This window comes from Strix uralensis, chromosome 5 (genome assembly GCF_047716275.1).
Source record: "Strix uralensis isolate ZFMK-TIS-50842 chromosome 5, bStrUra1, whole genome shotgun sequence".
NCBI classification, from domain to species: domain Eukaryota; kingdom Metazoa; phylum Chordata; class Aves; order Strigiformes; family Strigidae; genus Strix; species Strix uralensis.
The window spans coordinates 6,407,785-6,430,856 of NC_133976.1; the positions used below are offsets into that span (position 1 = coordinate 6,407,785).

Sequence of the window (23,072 nt, forward strand, 5' to 3'; positions counted from 1 at the left end):
GTCCTTTAAAAGTGTCAAACTCCAACCTGCACAGAATAGGGAAAGGGAGACCCCCAGCAACCTTCAGAAAATAATATAAAAGCAAACCTCAGAGGTGGAAGAAAATACCCAAAAGGAGAAGACTGCAGCTTGCAGTAATCTGTAAATGATTGCTGGCAAAGACTGGAGGCTTCAAGCCTGAGCTGTGTTTGTTCCAAAAGAAAGCCAAGAAGGACGGTGTTAATAAAGAGAGATTTAACTGAGGGCTGTGCTTGGAATAAAGTGGGCTACAAAAAGGTCAAATTTGATCAGTTGGAGCAGATTACAAGGGCTTTAAAAGGTAGTGGTGAAGAAATGAAACTGGGACTGTGAAGCAATATAGCACAAGATTGATTTTGGGGGTGGAGAGAAGCTGGGACAAGTGCTTATCAGCTTGAGAAGGAGGAAGAGCTGTGCTGGGTTTGTTGTCATTCCCACACTGAGTAGAGTACTTGCTGCATTTGTGGTTAGGCTTCCCTGCCGTCTTTTTGGTGTTTTTTTTTTTTTAATATATATTTTATTGTTATTATTACTACAATGGTGTCTATAATCTCTGATTTGGATCCTCTGAAAAGCTGGAAAGTTTTAAGGTAGGCCTATGTTTTCTTCTGTTTGGTATAGGCATTTTTGGTTTAGCCCTAAATTAACTGGAGCTTGAGTTATAATCAAAATGTGAGCCCTGGGCTTAAGTAAGAGAGGAGTTTCTGGTAATTAGAGCCCTTTTAAGATACAGCAAACCTTTAAGCAGATGTTTACAGAGACCCAAGGGAGATTTTTAAAATATACTTCTCGGTGTTACAGTGCAGTGTGGAATTTTTTTCTTTCTTTCCTTTTTTTTTAAGGAGAGATTGCTCCGTAAATTCAAGTTAATAGTAAAGGCTCACACCAGTTGAAACTGCAGGATTAACTCTCTGCTTTCCTCACTGTGCTCGGCAGGGGAATGGGTGGGAAACTTCAGAGGAGCAAAAAACAGCATGAAAGTTGATCAAGAAGTGAAAAATAGTCTTGGGGGAAGGAAGAGGGACAAATGTGCTTGTTTCATTTTGTTGTTGAAACTCCCACAGCTTGTTGTCCCTTTAAGGCATGTGCTTGATATTTGAAAGTTGCTACTGATTTTTACCTTCAGCACTGCCTTTTTCTTTTTTGAATGGTGAAAAAACAGTAACTTGAACTGCTAAAAAGAAGGATAAGGGGAAAAAAATAATGCCCTTTAATGCCTGCTGCACAGTACTATATGTCCGTGTTTAATGCTGCTATAAGTGCCTGGGTTTGCCTTATTGAGAATCCAGACATGTAAAAAGTTTGCAGATTGTTTGCAGAAACTTCACTAAAACATTGGAAACATCTGGGAATGTAGATGGTGAAATTATAAAATTAGTTAAATATAAAGTTAAGTATATTTCCCTCAGCTCTTATGTAAAACATGAAGCTGCACCTAATACAGTATGTAATTTTTTTTTAAGGGAGTAAATTACAGGGATTTTGAGGGGGTGTGTGAATTGTGATATGATTATGAGATATTTATATATAGCATAAAAATATTTTAAAGTATACTTTAGATTCTTGCTACAATGTTTTAAAGAACTTAATGTGTCCTGAGCTGAAAGAGGAAAAATAACCCTTCAAAAGTCAGACTATAAAGTCTACTTACGTGAGTAGGTTTTTTTCCTCATATTTGCAGAGCGTTGAACTTTCTTTTTTCAGAAGTTTAAATTTCTCTGACCATTTTCTGAGCCTGTGTTTAGGAATGTGGACTAAAATCCTTTATCCTTGTCTGTGGTATGAGACTTGGCATAGCGGTCTTCTTGCAAGGTTTTTTTTTGTGGTTTTTTTCTTAAAGTCATTTAGGACTGTCAGCACAGAATGATGAGTTTCTATTTGACTTCCAAAACTTCAGTGGGGACGTTAGCTCAAATGTAGTGTTATGCAGGATGGTGGAGTGCAGGGCTGTGATTGGCATCTGGGATGAGTGGTCACGCTACATTGGACCAGAGCCAGGGTGACTTCTGTGAATCATCACCAATGAATGCCAGTAAAGTGCTTTTGCAGAGCTCCATGTGTGTTGGTTGTCATACAGCGTGTGTGCTGCAGAAAAGCTGTTCTAGGAATTATTTTAAAAGTTTATGTAGCTCTGTGAGACTACTTCTGATTCCTCTGCTACTCAAGTCAGGTGATGCCAGGTTTTTGCTGAGTTGAGGGATGACACAGAGGACTTGTAAGTTGAGAAGATTTGAGGAGGAGACACTGTTGCCCTCCTGAAGAATCCTGTTTTCGTAGAAAAATTATGTGTTTACATGACCATAGGAGAAATATCACCCTGGCAATTTTTCCGTACAACATGACTGAAGTTTCCCAACTTTTGTGTGTGAATCTGGAGATTACAGCTGTATGGACACAGAGTAGGTCAAAGATGTGATTAAGTCAATTTTACTGGATATTTCTTTGTGTAGTTACTGTGTATGATTATAGCAGCGAATCTGTAGAGACGTGACATTGTACAGATCAACTGTAGGATGCAGAGGGCTAAGAGGTGGGAAAAGGCAATATGTAATGTAAATGAAATGATCACTGATAGTAAAAAAAAAAAGTCAACATGCAGCTCATATGACTTGCGACTTATTAAATTGCAATGCTACTTCTACCTTTTCTTATAAATTTTAGTTCCTCTTCTGGAGGCCAATTTCCAGCCTGTCTGATGCCTCTGAGCTTACTGGTTGTAGTGTCTCCCCTCTATATATCAAGGAAGCCTGTAGCTAATATTTATAAGAAATAGAGGAGTGTTTCTCCATGTTTCTCTTAGGTGGCAGAAAGCAATTCTTTAAGACCCAAATGAAATGCTGTAGCAAATGCTACAATCAGCTCAACAGTAGTGTCCTATGGTGGCAAATTCTCAATTTTGTTTTCCTTGTGCCCCCCCTGTAATTTATTCTGTGACTCACTCACAGTTTGAGACCTGCTTAGCTGGAAAAAGACTGAAGGATGCAGATGTCATGGAGGCTGGGGGGTGGGGGCGGGAATAATTGCATTGGGGCTTAATAATTCCCAGGGACTCAGAGCAGCTGCCTTGGTGCTGGTTACCCCCATCTCAGCTCTGGCTCCTTTGCCCTGCTTCCCAAATCCCCTGGAAGCACATTCTTTGCCCTCTGAATAAAGGTAATAATAAAAGAAAAGGTACAATATAACAACAGACAAGGCTGTGGCTGGTGGTGCAGCCTAATGCGTGGGAGAAATGGTATTAGAGGATGGCAGGGATTTTGCTGGACTTCACCCAGCAGGGCTGGGAGAGCTAGCAGAGATATTAAAATAAATAGATGGCAATATGGTGTGTATATATAATATTACATCAGGCCTCCCTCTTCCATTGTGTCTGTTTAGGGTAGGATGGTGAGAGTTCACAGAATCATCTCGGTTGGAAAAGACCTTGAAGATCATCTAGTCCAACCATTAACCTAACACTGACAGTTCCCAACTACACCAGATCCCTCAGCACTATGTCAACCCGACTCTTAACACCTCCAGGGATGGGGACTCCACCACCTCCCTGGGCAACCCATTCCAATGCTCAACAACCCGTTCCGTAAAGAAATACTTCCTGATATCCAGTCTAAACCTTCCCTGGCACAACTTGAGGCCATTCCCTCTTGTCCTATACTTTGTTGCAATACTTTCTGACAAGTCTCAGCACCCACTGGCTTCACGTTACAGCAAGAGGGAGGGGAACTCATGGGCTCTAAACACAATTTAATGTGCAGACAAAACCCACTTCAGAAAATATTTTCTTTCACTGGATTTCTTCATAGTGATCTGAATATTAAAGTTATGGGAAAGTAATCTGTGAGATCTTATGGATTTATTTCCTTTTTCGCCCTGTTGTTTCATTTCAGATAAGCTCCCAGCATAAGATCTATGCTTTGACATTAACACACTGCTGCCTGATCTTCCCTTATAGAAGCCTTCTCACCTTTCATAGTGAGACTACAATAAGTGCCATGTCTGCTGTACTCCTTGGACCCAGGAGAGACTAGCAAAACTTCAGGCCTTTCTAAAATCCTTCAGAGCCTTACCAGCAAATGATGTGTGTTCACCTAGCCCTCTGCAGACACAGAAATCCCATTTACTTGTCTCCAAAATGTTACGGAAGTTGGGATCTAGCCCCCCTAGTGCATAAAAGAGACTGAGATCAGTTGCTGTGACTCCAGAGATGTCTCTAATCCCTGTTCAAATCTTCCCCTGTACTGCTAGGATGTGGTTTTGTTCCTCATACATGACAGGGACAGCTTTGGTCGCTGTTGCTGAAGCCTGTGCTCTGGGCCCCTACAACAGCAAAAGCAGAGCAGTAGCCTGGCAAGGAGAGACGGGGGGAGGGGGGGAAATCCCTCAAGGCCACATCTCCTCTCTTGGTTTTCTCGCTTAAATTGGCTCCAACAAGGCTAGATGCAGCACTATAAATCACATGAGTTACCTATACAGGGAAGACCTTGTACCCCTTTGCATTCCTGTCTGAAGAAGTATGTGACCTTTCTATGGCTTATAGCTAGGAAAAAAAAGTTGTTTTTAACTTGACTTCGCAACCTCAAGGTGAAATCCAAGCAAAGAGTAGGAGTTTTCACTCAGATGAGCAGTCAACTTACAGTCTGTGAAGCAGTGAATCTTGCTGTACTGCTCTGCATACAGATGACCTGAATTTCACAAGTCCTATTGAACTGGCCCATACAACTTGGCTAGTGGAGTTGGGAACATCTTGTTTGGAACAGTCATGTGTCAGGCGGATGTACCAATTCAAGTGTTCTCACAAAAATGCCCTTTTCCACCAAAAACACCATCCAAACAACCTGTAAATGGTTTGGCTTTTCAGGAAAAAAATGTTTTTCATGCTTGGCAAGTCAGTCCAGGAAGAGCAATTTCAGCCTTGTTGGTGTTTGTATTATGAGCTATTTTAGATAAAAAGCTCTATCCCCATACCCTGCTCCTGTGATTGCCTGTGAATTAAGGTGGGTTAAATAGCGTCAAGGTGTTAAAACTGTGAGGAAAGTACACACAACAGCTCAAATTTAGTTGTTGGCATAGAACAGTAAACCGAGATGGCTGTAGTGATGAGAGTCTTGTTCCTGTTTTGACTTTTGCCTTTCTATCTTAGCAAATCTTAAGATAAGGCATCCTATACTTTTTTTTCAGTATCTGAACAGACCAGTTAAGTGCATGGACCCTCAACACAGAACTACTGTTCATAAAAGGAAGTAAAAAAAATTATTTCACATGTGCTTTACTCTGAGGACCTGAACAATGTTGTCTCCACCCACTACTCAAAAACAAAAGAAAACAAGCCCTGAATGTTTGGCCCAAGAACATAATGCTGGACTCCATCGTCAACACGAAATACAGATAATGGAATTTCAGATGTCAGCGGAGAATACAAATTCCCCCATAATTGCCACAATATGCTCGCTTTTAAAGAAATAAGTATGTGTGAAAAGAGGGTGTGTGTATCTCATAATAACTAAAAACACATTTGAGAAATGGTTTTCCTGTTAACCCTTCCAAAAATACAGATTGTGTCAGAGATGGCACTGAAAGAGATGTTAGTGGGGGTCACATAAGTCCCGAGTCGTGATGCAGATGAGTATCACCAGGGGGATGATGGTTATTACTAAGCTCTGATATATACAATACAAGCAGCAAAACATAGTCTGGATTCCTCTGCTTTCAGTTTGAACATGTAACTCTATAATCACTCAAGTGAGTAATACTGGGATGAAAAATCAAGGACAGCTATATTGAAGTATGAGTTTTTAATCACTTTTCATCTTTTGTGTCTGTGCTTCATCTGTACTTTGTAGAGGAAAATACAGGATTTTTTTTTATTTGGCTTTTTTTCTTAAAAAGGCAGGATATATGGGGTGACTGAAAAAGTAAAGACAACAGAAAATAGCAGATTAGGATGTAACACACTCCTGCATCCATTGTTGATGGCTGAGAAAGTCATCTAGTCCTTCTCTAAGCCTGTGCAGATTTATTCTTGCATCTTTATTTTCCCCTGATTAAAATTCAATATCACTCTTTTTTCAATAAGAGGTTATTCTCCACTGTTTTACTAAAAACAATCCACTTTTCATATCAAGCCTGTATACAAGCTTATTACATCTTGTTCATTTGGACATAAGTTGTTAAATCTTCCAGGTGCTTTATGGGGGATTTAACCATCCAATTCAAATAAATGCTCTATCACAAAGAGGTTTACTTACCATTTCTGCTATGTTCCTTTGTCTAATTGTTTAAATTGCCCTAACTCCTAAAACATAATATAAAATTACTGCACCAGCAACACAGATACCGAGCAAGTCTACGATGGTTTAAGTATGTAGTAACACTTTCCCAGCCACCAGTGATTCGTAATTCAGGGACTTCCTATGCCAGCAGTGATGTCTTTTTCTTGATGAATTCTTCATCCTTGAATTTATCTGACTGGTTTTAGCTTTAACTTCAAGCCCACAACGTCTTGAAGCAGAGGGGAGGGCTCTTTTACCTGTAAATTTGACTTGCACCCATGTTTTGGGATACGTGGTAGCTGTTTGGAGTGGTTTCCCTGCTAAGTCCTTGAGACATTGAGTTCAGGTTCCTTTCTTTTGAGGGAAGGGGGAGGTTGTGTTGTTTCTGCATCTATTATACCCCAAAATTTCATGCCTGATTGGTGATTAGCGACATCCAGTTACATGGACACATATACATTCATTTCATCTACCATTTCATCATCGTCATCTTTTAAATCAATGAGAGTCCTAATATACTTCTGCAGCTCTTTCATAAGTAACCCATTGCAAATTTTAAGCTTTGTCTAGTTCAGCACTCAGTGGAACTGAAATAAGGAGGAAATTGCCTGTAGAAAGAAAAGGTAACTGGGCAGTGGCAGTGTTACATTGTGCCTTGAGAGATAAGGTTATAATTTCAAGCTTTTCCCAGGCTTTCTGTGTCAGTATGGATGAGTTACTTAATCTCTGTGTGCCTCAGTTCCCACCAGTAAAATGGAGTTGTTAATACCTGTCTTATCTACTTTGGCTCTAAACTTTTCATGGCTATAGGGATGTATGGCTCTGTCCGTACAGAGCCCACAGCAGGGCTCAGCCTTGGGCTGGGCTTTTCACTGCCTGCCCTCATAAAAATAATTTACTTAACTGAAACTGGAACTTAACTCTTTTGAGAAAAGTAATTCCTTGCTCATTTACTAAAAGCCTTTCTTCAGTAAATCTGCCTTTGCAAGACAACTCCACAGATGAGCCACTCGAATTCCTCGCATGCACCAGCTTTTTTTCCAAGAAGTTGTTAGGCTGAAGCTGGTTGGAGCCTGGAACCCAGAGCTGAATGATCTGGCTGAGTTTTGCCTAATGGCAAATTACTTACCTTGGGGGTCTGGGTTTCTTATTTTTCCTCTTTGTTTTGGGGTTGTGTGTGTGTGTGTGATGCTTCTGTTCAGCTACCCTTTATAAAGATTTCTAAGCTCAGTTACTGTTCTGCTTTATTAACCCCCCCTCCAAGCTTAGTCTCTCCTTTGGTATGCAGTTCCTTCTCTGCATAGTTGCTCTTTTCGTGTCTGATTGCTGCACATGTGAATAATTATTTTCATAGTCTCACTTCTTGCTCTCCTTCATTTTTCTAATCCCCTCCCCAGTTGACATGCCACTTTACTCACCTGTCTTTCATCACCTTCGTTCAGCAATACCTGTGCCACATGGCGTTTTCCCAGCCATTGGTAGCATACCCCACTGTCCTCAGGGAGGGATGTCATTAGAGCAATGAAACTCTTCAAGCAGTTATTATTACAGCATTGCCTATATCACAGAATCACAGAATCATCTCGGTTGGAAAAGGCCTTGAAGATCATCTAGTCCAACCATTGACCTAACACTGACAGTTCCCAACTACACCAGATCCCTCAGCACTATGTCAACCAGACTCTTAAACACCTCCAGGGATGGGGACTCCACCACCTCCCTGGGCAGCCCATTCCGATGTCTAACAACCCGTTCTGTAAAGAAATGCTTCCTAATATCTAGTCTAAACCTTCCCTGGTGCAACTTGAGGCCATTACCTATCACTTATTACATGGTTAAAGAGACTCATCCCTAGCGCTCTGCAACCTCCTAAACAGGCTTTATACATAACCCCCTATATAACAGGCTTTGTTTTGTTCAAGAGAGATTCATTAAAGATCTCTTGCACCTCTGCTAGTCTTAAGGTGACATACCAAGGATGGAGTGAAGGAAGATGAAAACATGGAGATTTGCAGTCTCTCTTGCTGGGCCTTTACATCAAGATCCAGAAGATTTTCCTTTGCTTGACCTGAGCAGGAGCTGAATTTCTCATCTGTAAGGAAAACACTCTAGCTGTTCCCTGTGGGTGTTGTCTGCTGGGTATCACTGTCTCTAAAGGAACCTGTTCAGACTTCAGGAGCTCCATTTTCAGGAGCCGAAAAATGCTCTGTGGCACTAAAAAAATTCTTAGCATAACCTAAATGTTACCATCCAACTTCTTTATGTGAGCAGCTGAACATGCTTCTACTGATAGTACTCTAATTTTCCTTCATTAAAAAAAAAAAAACACCAGTCTCATATGAATTGCATTTCTATATAAGTTTCTCACATGCTTTTTCTTTGATTGTGTGTGTTTCCCTATGTTTCATCACAAGAGAAAGAAGTTTCTCAGGTTTTTTATTCCTCATCTGGGAAAATCTGTGCATCCCTTGTGTACCAAGTTCGTTTTGACCATTCATTATAGGATACTTGCTCTTGAGTTGGTCCCAAGCTGGTATTAGTGGACCACTTTGTTACTGAACTCCTGTTGAGCTGGATACTGGCTTTCTGTTGTTGTTCACTTGTTTTTTCCAAATGAATTTTAAAACTGAAGATTTTCTAATGGTAGAAATACTGGGAGGCTCCAGTGTTTATCACAATAATTGCACTGTCTCCCTTTTGTTGAATGTTTGGATGTTGGATTATTGTAAAAATCTGTCATGTCAGTTGTACTAGATTTTCTTTTTTTTCTTTTTCAGATGTCAAGTTAAATTTTCTGTAGCTGGTTATCTTCAAGAAATGCTTTATATAGATAATTTGTATCTGTTTAAAAATTAATTTAATTGTTCAGGTAACTTTGCAAGCATCTTCAGTACTGGAAGACTGATTCTCAGCTTAACATACCTGAACTGCATACTACATTTTTGTATTAAATTAGTAGATCAGTGAAGCCAGAATTTAATTGGGGCTGGAAATCTTGGTATGACTTTTGAGTGACTTGATTAAGCATATTCCACCCAAAAATTTGTAAGATGCTATGAAAAGCTTTAAAGTAAAAGGTGGGAGAGATTAGTTTTTTCTTTAGTTTTAAGACTCTTAGTTTTAAATAGGGTTCTTGGTTGCCAGGTGCCAAAAAAAAAAGTGATGTATTATAGAAAGGACTTCAAGTGAGTCTTTGAAGTGGTGGACATTCCAGTTCTGAAAAATGTGGACTCAATAATCTTTCTCCACAAAGAATAGGTTATAAATATACAAGTGAATTAATCTACATGTGTCACCCCAGCACTACCCTTCCCGTTACACTTACCTTGAACCAGGAGCCACTGACAGATTTCAAGTTGAGACTACCTAATTCTGCAAAGAGTAACTAAATTCACCTTCAAGCATTTGTAGGGTGAATTTCACTTCTCAATCTCTTAGGCTGTAATTAATCTTTGCTTTAAGCTAGCAAGGGTTTACTGCATATTAATCAGAGTTTCCTGGGAAGTTTGCACAGCTCTCCATGCAGCTTCCTTCAGGAAATACTGGGTCCGTGATCCATGTTATATATTTGAGCCTTAATTTTTATGTGCCCTGTCAGTAGAGCAACTGGGCATGTTTGCTAACATGGCACTTCAGCTGGACATCCTTTCTGCCCTAGTGTGGTCTGAGGGAAGAATTTCAGTCCCACCAGTAGCTGGCACTGCTGAGGCTGGTAGGTGCCCCTGTAGCCTTTGGACTTCCCCCTTGTTGGAAAAACTGGCCTTGCCAAGAGTTACAAAATGTTGTTGACTGGGGTCAAGTTTCGGTTGGACATGCCAAAATAAAGGATTTATATAGCCTGGGAAGAATTACAAGCTTGGAAGGGGGAGATAGGTATTAAAGGTCTCAAATGGGGTGATGGGGAGAAAAGTATTTAAACACTGATGTAAACTTTCATTGACTCCAACAGGAATTAATTGGCAGGGCCTTTTATGTGACTTTTGGGGTTAGATTTCCAGCTGACATGAACTGACAAAGCTTCATTGAGTAAGATCTACTGAATTAGAGTAACTGGGAGTTGGGCCCCATGTGTTTTGCAGAAGGCTTGACATCTTTCTTCTACACATAAAGTTTCTGTATCTAGTAGGAGAAAAAATGTCTTGCTCAGAGCACTTACTATATTAATTAATTCCAGCCTGTTGATGCACACTCTGTCTGAAGTCTGGACTCTAAAAAGCTCTTGGGAATAAGGTTACATTAAGTTTTAATTTTCTAGTTATTTTTTCCTGTATTTAAACAAAACAGATGACCTAGCTCTTTGCTCTTTAGTCAGCATTCAAGCAGACTAAGAAATTTAGCATAATCTATTACCAAACCTGTGACTTTCTAGGTTGCAGACAAGCTATGTAAACTAACTATATAAGTTGCATACCAACTTTAAATCATTGGAAAGTGGTAATAGGAGAAACCAGACTTGCTGTATTGTAGAGTAACTTTTTTTTTTTTCACGCCACCTGTTTGAGCGGATAGTTTCCCAGTTCTTGCAAAGGGATTTTTAATATTTTTTTATTTCTGCAAAAGCAGTTTGTATTTTTAACTCAGAACAACATGGTTCCCACATTTAGCTCTGGGACTGCTCTTAGACTGAGTTCAGATCTCCTTGCTGTTTGCTGAGAGTTGCATCTACATCTGTGGGCAGTAAGTTACTCTGTTTGCCATAACATTCATTAAAATCTGTGGTTAATGAGAGCTTACGTGGTGCACACAGGTCTTACAAGTGCAACTGCAGTCTTGTCACATGATGCCTCAAAGCTGGCTAGAACACTGTTTTATGTGGACTTTGAGGTCTTCTCTTACATCTTTACCCTCATTCTCCTCATAAGAACAATTAAAAAGCAGTCTCAGTTCTCCACACTCACACCCCAGGAAAAAACAAGTTATTATCTTGTTAAGAGGTCCTCTAATTTAAAAGTACCCTTTCTAGCAATATTTTCTATATAAACTACAACCTGAATTTCTCTATTTGTATGAGTCTGGGATGCAGTTATTGCACTTTACATCTTTTCTTCCCTAAGTTATCTGTAGATACTGCACAACCATGCACAGCAGAGTGTCCAACAACAAAAATAGGTAATTATTCTTGCAGTGACAAAATGACACAAAGACCTTGATCCACTGCAAAGAAAAATCGTGTCATTCACATTGGGTTGATGGTTGGACTGGATGTTCTTCGAGGTCTTTTCCAACCGAGACAATTCTGTGATTCTGTGATGTGGTTGAGTAAAGGCATCAAGAAGAATTTGCGTGGATGAAGCTGCAGGTCCAGTTCCAGGAGGCATAACTTTATTCTACTGACATGCAGAGAAGTTACCATTGCCAGAATTATTTTTGCTAGAGTTAGAGTTTTACTGGGCAGGCATCATAGCAGAAAAGTCCTGGGAAAAGACTTCAGTTAATTTCCAGAAAAAAATCATAGTCGCTGTTTAGGAAAAATAAAACACCTTAAAACGAAATGTCTTGTAATGTACAGAAACCTAGCTTGAATGTACCCTGTACCTGTATTAATCTCACTGCACTAATCATTGCCTTGTTTTCCCATTAAACTCTCTGCAAGTTATTACAGGGTTGATTGTACATAGTGTATTGGCAATTCAGGCTGTAGATTAAATTTAAGCAGATATTATGAAAATAGAGTCTATAACAACAGGGGAAAAACAAGCTCTGTTGATGACAATGGGCCACGTATACAGGGAGATTGTGATCTGGACATGAAACGATGGTGGGCTCCAGGTTGCAACATCATAAAACATGACAACTTGGAGGAAAGAATGCATTCTGCATTTATGATTTTTTTTTCCCGCCATTCGTTCTTATAATACACAGCAGCAGTGAGACCACACAGGAAGTTTGCACAAATTTACACAGTGAAAGTGGGATGGGAAAGCAGAACTATTTCAGCAGCAAAGGGTTGGGCATTTTTTTATTTTTACAGCAACTGGAAGCTTAGTGTGGCACTACGGAACAAAATCATCTTTGCAGGGAGGAAGCTGTATAATCAGTATGTATGACGGTTTCTTAAGATGTGATGATCTGGAACAGAACAGTTACCTATATATCGTATCTTTGTATCTTCTCAGTAGTAGCAGCCAATTTTTAATTCCTTCAGGAAGATGATAAAAAATGTGCTTTAACTGAGGGGTTCCAGAAGTAGTTAGCTAATAATTTCAGACCTAGAAGGACTTGCTTACAAGGAGTTTAATTACAGAAGCAAAGAATTGTACAGAATAACAAGCACTTCTCAGAAATGGTGATTTAGGCTTTTGTTGCTTGAATTTTGTTATAACACAAAGGGGAAAAAAATAATCTTGTGAGAGATCTGAAACCAATAAACCACATGACAATTAGCTCACAGGATACTGTGCCAGTAGATACCATGGGGGCCAAATGGTTAGAATTCAAAAAAAAATTATTTTTATGGATGATGAGAACATCTACAATTAGATAGGATTAAAATGGATGGTGAAGGATGTAAGTCCTCACGCTTTGGCCAACTACTATCTGAGGTTGAGAAGAATCTTTCCTTATTTGGCAACATATCCCTATCCTTGTTGGCTATTTGTACCTCTTAGGGATGGAAGGTCATATAAAACAAACTCTCATCTGATCCCATGAGACAATTCCTGTGTTATATAAGAGTGTTAAAATCCTACTAATTGAATTTTCTTTCCTAATACTGAATTCTAATAGCATTTACTTTATTGGTGCAATGCATGAGTTGAAAGAATAAATCTTTCAAGCCTTATATTACTAAAGAATATACTTTATTTAACAGTATTATACATGGTATCTTAACCACTTTATGGACCAATGAGTTCCACAGGGTAATTTTGCATTGCATTAAAATAATTATCCACCACCATTTGAACTTCGTGTACTCTCAGATAGGTAAATTGTATACTTTAGCAAGCCAGCATGCATTCCAAAATTGTTATGGGAAAGATTTGCATTAGGAAAATGTAGACTTCCTCCCCCTCCTTCCCATGATAAAAATCTCCATACACAATAGCTGTACTGCCACATGTCATGGGGACATTGTGTAAATTACAGAGTTACAAATTTGTCAGCCTAACCAAATGTCTGAAAGAATAATGTCATATTAGTTATATTTCAGCTGTAAGCCTGGCCTGTTTTAACCTTGATTTGTGTGGCAGCTAGCCATACCAACAGCTTGTGCATGGTTGATTATAAACAACTTTGTTTTAATGTAACAAGATTCTCATTTAATTCCTGGGAGCTTGATGCAATGGTGATCAAAGATAAATTCAGATATATCCCTGAGGTAAAGGATTAGATTAGACTGACCAGAAAAGACAAGGTCCTGAAGATTTCAAGATCATAAATTCTTTTGTATGTTGTAATTTAAACTTTCTGAAGTTGAATAGCGCACCTGAAAATATATAGATGGAGAACTGCATTATATTCATAACAAGCCTTGATATAACTTGGAGCAGTTTTGATTTTCATTTAATTCTACTTTTGTGTGGAAGAACCTGTATGTGCAACCAAGATCTCTGTACTTTTTTTTTTTTTTTTTAAGGAAAGCTTTATTCATTTGGGATTGCAAGTTATTTTCCCTCTACATTATCTTTCCACATTAGGAATGTAAACCTTATTCTGGAAGAGCTGGAATCCTTGAAATCTCTTTTCTTTCTTTGGGGTTTGTGAGTGTGTCTTGGTTGGGTCCTCTTGCGCTGAATCAGGTGCAGATTCAGACTTGGGGAGGTGGGCTCCTGCTTTGGGTTTTTTGATATTTCTGGTGGTTTTAGTGTTGTTAGGGGGTTTTTGTGTTGTGGGTTGTTGGAGTTTTTTTCCCTTTATTATTATTTTATTTGCTTTGGGTTGGGTTTTATTTTGGTTTGGGCTTTTTTTTGTTGGTTTTTTGGTGGTGGTGGTGAGGATTAAAAGTGTCCTTGTCTGAAGCAGTATACCTGAGAGGCTTTCTTTCTTTACTTGATTGCCTATTTTCAGGAGGCTTAAGACAATTTAGTATTTTTGAGATTACGACCTCCTTGTCAAGCATCTCAGAAAATGGGCAAAAAGTTCAAAAAAGGTGGCAGGGTTTAAGCTAACATTTGTATCTGACTATACTTACTCCTCTGCTTCCTACATAGGGTGGGAAGGGACTATAATGTCTAATTTATTTTGAAATCAGCAATAATCAGTTTAGGTTTGTAAATGTCAAACGTGAGGGGTTTGGTTACATGAGCATCAAAACCTCATTTTGAACATTCCCTCTTTCCCTCCTATAGAAAAAGTACAATTCTTGCCTTCAAACAGAAACAAACCTTTACACAAACACGGTTGGTAAGGTTGGGAATTTTTTTTTTCTTCCTCTCCCCCCACCCCACCCCAGTTTTCAATTTCTGATTTTTTTGTTTGTTTGAGAGCACAGCAATATAAACCATGAACTTTAATGTTCTGTGTGGCGCTGTCAATGGCGGAGGGGTGGGGAACAGGAGTAATTACCTAACATCCTTCATTATGAGTTTGATACTTGTATCATAAGGCAATACGGTGTTGCCCATCATCCTGCTCTTGGGAAATCTTTAGGAGTAAAGATACTGAATCCAGTGCTGCAGTTTTCATATTTACAAATTTCCTTAGCTCTGGAAAAAATTATTATGTGAATGGGGATTTCTAGTCTAAAGCACACAGGGAATAGGCACAGATCTTCACATGTACACACAGGCTTTTAAGGTAACACTTTTTTTCAGTCAGAAAGTAATAATGCACAAATTTGCTAGTAATTTTTTTATATATAAAATCATATAGTGGGTTTTTCTTTACTTCTAAGATTATTGCACAATCTTAGGACTTGCTTTGAGACCTACATTTCTTTTGTGGTTGTCAGCCCATCAGTTTCTGAAACAGGAATCACACAAAGATTTCTGACCTTACAAGGTAACAGAAATTACTCTTCTAAATTCCACATGAACTTCAGACCAAATGTTTGCTTCTGCTTTCAGGTGTGATATTTCCCCTTCAGTCTGGGCTACCTGAGATATAAATGTTTCTTGACTCCAAATGAAAGTATCAGTCCTGTTTCTGGGCTAAATTTTCATGGTCCTCTTAAATGCCTAGTATAGAAACTAAGTAAAATCCCTGCCCAAGATCCATAGAAGATATCAGCTCACAAAGCTTTCTGACAGTGTGCTTCAGCAAAAGATTTTAAGTCATTTAAAATAGTTTAACTCTAGTTCTTTTATATTCTCATGCTTCTGGCTTGCTGATTTAAAGATCTGTTATTTTTAAGACTTCATACCAGTACTAATCAATCTTAGCTGCATGTCCCCAGATTATGTGTGAAGACAATGTATTTATGTTTTTATTTGTCGAAGAAGACTCTAAGCCAAACCAAAGGCTTAATGATCATTGAGTGCTGGGTGGGGATCTTTTTGTTTAGCTGTGTTTGTCCTGGAGATTGTCAAGCTGAACTCTTTGTTTAAAAGAAACAAAATGAAAATGAGGGGTCTATAGCCAAGTTTTCAAATGATCCTCTTGCTCACTGGCACTTGCTGAGACAGGAAAAGTGATGGCTAGAGCTTCAAAAATTTTTCATGCTCTTGCTTTTTTGGAATTTGAGCTCCTAAGAGAGGCTGGCCTTTTGCCTGCATCCTGAGATTAGCCTGAGCACTGGGGTTTATTTTCCATTCTGCACAGTCTAAAATTCATACACTGGTTGGGAAGTTTTTAAGCCAGTTCCTGTTAAGGGACCTCCTTTGAGGTACTAGCCACCTTTAACTCTTCTTGACTTCAAAGAGTCTTGATAATTGAGTTCCATACTGGCATATCAAAACCGAAACAGACCCCCACTTTGGGGAGGTATGCCTTCATTAGGTTTTGAAACTCTCTTGCCATTTCTTGTCTGTGAATCTCAATTGTTTCTAATACTGCATTTAACTTTGCTGTGAACTTTTGTTTGGCAAAGGAACGTATTTGCTTGTTTGGGGCAGGCTGAGTTTTTACTGCTTTGCTTGAATTTCCTGGTGTTCTCCAAAATCACAGTGGTTTACTTGGGAATCTTGCCAGTGTTTTAGACTTCAAATAGTGATAGTAAGATTTGTGTGCTCATTTGAGGCTTACATAAGGCTAAAGCTAATATTTGTGGGCATGATTAAATGTGTTTGGTATTTTGGTGGGGAGGGATGTATCTAGCTTATGAGTTATGCTTGCTGCCTTGTGGGGATTCTTATGAAATGTAGCAGCAACTCAACAGGTTATATAGGAGAGGGAGAGTTAAAGCATAGCGCTGATACTCATAAATCAGTAGATTAGTGCCTGCCTTACACCTCTTAATAAAAATAGCAGAGAACAACAATCTTATCAACACACATGTAATCAAGTAAACAAGTGTCATATTCATATACAAAATAGATTTTTATCATTCTTCTGCTTCACCATGTGACTGTGCAGTGAAGCACTTGCAGGAGATGAGTTAATACATGTTTGATGACAGTTGCAGCCCAGAAAAAAAAAAGAAAAAGAAAACTATGAATGCTATCATGGGGCAGATAATTGGGATGGGGGGGGGGGGGAGGGGGGGGAATGTCCACATTTGAACTTCTGAACTGTCAAGCATACAAGCCTGCTGCTTCCTCTCTGCAACTGGTAACAGACTGGTTATAAATTTTGTGAACACCTGGACTAAACAAAAGTGGCATTTGCTAAATCTTCCAATTAATAAAGTGAGCTGACACTGATACATCAATTAACAGGCTGATCACTTGCTCTTCTGTATGTAGACTATTTTGACTGGTAAGTGGGAAGTTTGGGGACCCAGAAAGAAGAGGAGGCCAAAAAGATGTGTTCCTAGAAATAAGTGGTCTTACAAGTGGAGGAGGAGAAGAAGGAGAAAGAAGGAGTTGAAGATCACAACTGGAGGAAAGGTCTGGGAAGTGAAGCAAGTCCTGGAGATGAGGAAGATAGGTAGAGATGAATGTTGGGGGATGCCTGTAGACCTTGACTGATGATGCCCAAGATGGGTAACTTCAAGCAGTGGCACAGCATGGGCCAACACAACATCCTACCCAACCTTCCCAGATGGAGGATGTTTTGTGAATGTAGCATGAATTTAGTATGTGAAGTAATCAAGTAAAGTAAAACTGAATGCCCTTGGTTCCTAAATAACTCCTTGAACTGCCATGAATGGTCTGCTGAAACATGTAACAGATATTCAAGCCTGCATATATAAGGGCACTCCTTAGGTGGTGGTATGTAACACTTTTCAAAGCATGAAACAAATTCTGGCTCCTAGATTTAAACATGTCATACATACACATGATGTACAGGCTCAGAGATGATGTGGAATTACAGTAATTCCATAAATGGTATTCATACTAGGTTGTGGGACTATAAGCAGCAATGTAATCATTATGTATTTTCCAGAGGAGACAGTGGTTGCCATTTCAATGTCAGTCCACTTCCAAAAAGCACACATAAGCTTGAAATATTTTGAATGAAATGGTACTCTGTAAAAAGTGGGTAGGATTCATTACACACACTCCTAATTAGGTCTTTGAATATAAATTAATTTATATAGCGTTAAATAACATATTTTGCTTTGAACTCTCAAACCTCACTCTAATCACCTAGCTTTCTTTGGTACTCTTGGGTACAAAATACCCCTCTCTCTTTTTCCTCAAAAAATCTAACAAGGGTTGTTAGCTGTGGGAATAGGGTCCTCAGAGAAGAGAGTAAGTCAGTAACATAATTGGTTTCCTCTCAAAAATGTGTATGAATGAAGATAGTTGCATATGTTTGTGAGTACAGAGATAAACTTTCCATGCTTTGGTTAAGAGTCTTTTGATACAAATTATTTGTGTATACATTTTGCAGCTAACCCATTTTAAGAAAAAATTTGAATATAGGATATCTATACTTCCGAAAAAGTGAGTCATTATTAAAAGTGAAGGAAATGATAAACTACTTTTAAGTGGCTTAACTTTGCACAGGAAAAACATGGAAAAGTAGGTGTAAAACCCTTGAAGCTGGAATAAAGGATGACAGGCGTAGTTATTATTTGAATATCTTCCTACAAAAAGCTAATAAATAATTTTCCACATGATTTTCTCAGAGCTTTGAAACTCCTAGCATAGGTGACTCTCCTCCTGCAGGTCCTTCTTTATAACCTTCATCACTGATGGTTTGGAAAGTTGGAGGGTCTCTCTTCTTCTACCTGCATCTCCTCACCATCCTTAGTCCATCTTCTTCTCCAAATATTAATTGAAATTAATGTTAAACTGTAAATCTGAGCAGAATCCAGGTGTCAAACACCTAAATCTCATCCTTTACTTCACGGTAGCTTAAACATACAGTAGCTGTATTAGCCCAGGCAGACGAAAGACATCAATCTCGTAAAGATGACTTAGGCACTGAGCAGAACAATTTGGTCTCCAGTCATACACAGGGAGCTCTCAAACTGTCTTGTAAAGAGGACAGTCACAAATTGCTATAACTTCAGATACTCAGAGTTGAAATAGGTTGGATCATCTGCTGTTAAATTCCAGTGGTGATTGTGACACCTAACTCCCAAACTAACGCTGCCATTAAAAGCAGATCAACATTGGCTCTGAGCCTACTAAGACTAGGTTAGATTTTAAAATACATAAATATGTCTGTCTAACAACAAAGACCTTTTAAATTAGGTCAGGTGAAGCTACTCTCTAACCAAAAACATGGCTCTAGTGCAATATTAGTTGCTGTTTCAACTGCTGGGTACACAAAATGCTTCACTCAACGAGTCACACCAAATGTATAGTATAATCTGTCGGGGTTAGTTGATAGAAAACCCTTCAGAAACATACATAAATTCTTAACTCTTCTGCATACTGTTGCCCTTTGTACAGAGGTGACACGAAGGGAGTAAAATCTTTATGAAGAATCTCAATGAATTGATGAGGTTATACAAAACTAACAGAGACAACATATGGGTTAACATGCCTAAAATGTGATGTAAAACCCAACAATTTACACATGCATATTTGGGAAATCCAACATACATTCCAGAGGATACTTGTAACAAAAACCTCGTTCAAGCTCTCTCTAACCCCTTCTTCCCCCGGGCTCCATCCTGCTGCTGAGTTGAAGCCTTTTTTCATCACATCTTGATTAATACTAGGTGCTAAAAGCAAATTGGTGATAACGGCTGGTCATGACAGCTATTGTGCAAGTTCTTGCCAATGGCAGTGCTAGTTCTTTCCTGTTCTTACCTGCAGCAGCCTTCGTATTTTAATCATGGGCCCCGAGCAGAAATTGTCAATTAGATTGAGCCTTGTGGTTGTCTTTGAATAAATGTTCTTTAGCAGATAGATTTAGTGCCTTGCTACTCTATTCCCCTGGTTTCTATGTGCAATATACCTTCCATATACACTAAAATGAAGTATCTTCCTGGGGAAAAAAAAAATCTATCCAATCACACACCAGATAAAGTGGCTACTCTGCTGAACTCAAGCAAGAAATGAGAGGGCTTGATGAATGCCTTGAGGCCAAAACAATGATTCTCTTGCTGCTTTCTCTTGGAGGAGAAAAAAAAAAAAAAAAAAAAAAAGAAAAAAAGATGGAAAATCTGAGTTATTTCAATTTAAACAGTACAGAGGATTGTGGTAAAAGAGGCAGAGTCACTTCTTTTATCGCGTCTACATTTGATCAAAGTTTCTTGAACGGTTTTGTCCCAAGTGGCATAAGGGAAACTGGTATCTTCTGGGTAACTGGCTACAAATTATTGATAAATAGGGCAGGATCTGTGAGGATGCAGGGCGGATTGTTCCACTGACTCATGAGGGCTCTGGGGGATGCTGGATGCAAAGGCAGCTCAGTTGTGTTTCAAAGGATGATTGCATAGTCAGAGACTTGCCCATCTTAAAAATCACAGGCAATTTGCACATAATTATATCTGTTGGACTTGAGTGGGCTGTGAAAAGGAAAGATGATAGAGTCTGGAGTTGGTTAGATCTAAGAAAAGTCTAGCACAAGGCAGGGAGGAACAGAACGTCATCTTGCATCAAACTTACGATTTTTTGAGTTTCTGATACTTTTTTTCAAAGAAATTTCTTAGTTATCTTTTATAGTGGAATCAACCACATATGTAAGATGCTCATACACTGTGGTGAGTGAATGAGGGAAAACATCCCACTTGAATGGAATGTGGTGGGTACCAGCGGGGCATTGAGATGAGTCCAGGATGCCACAGCACTCCCATGGTGCTGGACCAGGATCTGGCCGTATGAGCCATAGGAGACACTGGGAGGATTGCTATTATCTAGTTAATAAGTGCAGTCCAGAGCTGAGACTAGTGACTGGACACTGTGGCTGAAATTTTCACAAAAACCATTTGTTCTTTTTGGTTTTGTCTTGCTTTTGATTGGTTGGGGTTTTTAATATTTCTTTCTTTATTCCATCAAACTAGTAAAAAAAAAAAAAGAAAAAAAAAACACAACAAAAAACAGGCAGAAAAACCCAAACTTCTTCCTGTATTTTAGTTATTTAGCACATATTTCAGCAGTTGTCCTGACTGGCGCTGAGCACACACACCAATGTGAGTTACTGACTGAAAACATGACATTGGGAGTTGGAGGTGGACAACGGGATTTGTCGTGCTTGGCAGCGTACGTGCACGCTCTAACACACACGCACACACTCTCTTCTGTGAGAGTGTATGGCTGGAGGAGGCAAAAGAGAAAGGGAATAGTTGTTACCATGATATGAATGGGTATAATTAGGTGCCTTGCCCAAGGTGACATGGAAATCCTCTGTCAAAAATGAAAATGGTAATTCAGGTCTTGTGGAGAAAAGCCTGCTGCAATAAAAACAAAGTTATCCTTCCTCTTCTAGCTGCTGCTTTCCAGCTAAGCCCTCTCCTCCAGGGCTGTGAGCTTCGGTTTTACCTGTAGTAACATAATGATTGAAAAAAAGGTGCTTGGGCAAAAAGGATTAGTAACTCTAAGCTTCCGACCATGGGCATTGTGTAGAACAAATGCTTCTTACTGGCAATTAGTTCAAAGGTCCATCTTAGGTTGTGGGGTTTTTTGGGTGGTTTTACTCTTAATTAATTTTTTAATTAATATTTGAACTTCTTTAGAATGTAAAAGACTCCTGTGCAATGCAAACTCCAGCAATTTTGCACTGAATAAAATGGAGGCAGCATTTGACTGTGCTTCCCCTGCAATTACAAAGCAACTCTCTTGTTTTGTTTGAATTTCCTTTGTCGTTATGAAACACAACAGGCTGACGGCTTGATATTAAAAGCAATTGTGTTTCCATTCATGCAGATGCCAGCCTGTTTAGGTGAATTTACTAAGTCCCTAGACGTACATTTTTATATTATTGCTGTCTCTGGGCCGTGCTGAGCATTTTAATTCTCTGAAAATAACCTCTGTTTTCCTTTCATCTCTTCATTAGCTCTTTCATCAGGAGGACATGAATTTAAAAATACATATATATCTTAAAGTTGTATGTAATAAAGATGTTTTTATCATTCCAATTTGTTGAGCTGTGCTTTTAAAGTTGCATAGCTTTCACAACCATAAAACGGCACAATTATTTTTGTGTTGTATTGCTTTGTACCCTGAGGTTCCATTTAAAGCAAAGCAGAGAGACATGTTTATAGGCAGTATTGAAAGCAATGTATATGGATCTTGATGTCAAGCATATTTTATTGAAGTAAGATTAGAAAGGGATCTGATGACAAGTTCTGCACTACTGAAGTGAAATCGGAATGAGATTTTTGTGTCAAGCTGCATGTTGTTAAATCAAAATTAAAGTAATACCAAACAGTGTTGTTATTTTTGTGGCTTTTTGGAGGCATCTTTTAAAGACGATCTTTACAGCTAATTATGAGTATTTTAAATTAAATATTCTGAGCTTTTTGGACATGTTGGTACATCACAGTATGTGCTCATGCTATCCCAGCCAGGCCTTTGAGCTGGTGGGAGTTTCTGTAGGTGTATCAGATATCTAAAGACTGCCGTTTCCTGCTATGTGTTGTGCATGTATGCTTGGATTAAATCCTTGCAAGTAAAACTAATTTTCTTTCTATATAAAATCATCCCATTAAGTACATCTTAGGTAAAAAGCCATTTTAATTTGATCTCCTCAACTATTTTGTTAATGTTCTGAAAACAGGCTGAGAAGGTTTGAGGTTTTTTTTTTTTTTTCAAAAGGCATAGTCTTAAATTCAATCTGGTTTTAAGTCAAATGCCTGGGGTTGGCTCTAGTTAATATCTGCAGTACAGGAAGGAAAACAGCACCAGAAAATTAACAAAATTATGGATTTTCTTTGTGTGTACAGTCTTGCATTGTGCTGGGAGGGGATCCTGTAGGAAACATAGTTTTGCCTTCAAATTTGCATTTTGGATTCATAGAGGGGATCCATTTCTGATTAGTAGAGGGGACTCCCAAACTACAGGCTTAATTAGACTATTTGTGCTTCAGTATGTGAAGGAGCCACCTGTTAAAGGATGGTCAAATTAAATATCTTGCTTCAATGGTTTATGATGAGCCTGCTCCACAGGAATACCTTGTAGTTTGCACATGCACTAAAATTTCTGTGATGGTACAGTATTAGTGTCTGGAAAATACAGTTACTTGAGGCTTTTGAAGCTATGAAGTAGTATGACTCAAACTTTTTAGTGTGCTATTGCAAGAATTTGAGTATGTAAGGGAACACCAGGTTCCTATTTTAACTGCCAGCTCTGCATGTTCAGCCTGGGCTTTAAATGTCAAGCTGGATTTTTTTTTAATCATCACTGGTGT

General features: G+C 38.9%; 1 protein-coding gene across 1 annotated transcript in view; it reads left to right on the forward strand.

Annotated features, from left to right (window-relative positions):
- Nucleotides 1-389: 389 nt before the first annotated feature.
- Nucleotides 390-23,072, forward strand: part of CELF2 (CUGBP Elav-like family member 2) — a 385,790-nt gene continuing 363,107 nt past the window's right edge. The window contains exon 1 of the mRNA XM_074869739.1: nt 390-608. Coding sequence (XP_074725840.1) covers nt 556-608 — 53 coding nt within the window. The 5' untranslated portion in view covers nt 390-555. The remainder of the gene's footprint in view (nt 609-23,072) is intronic.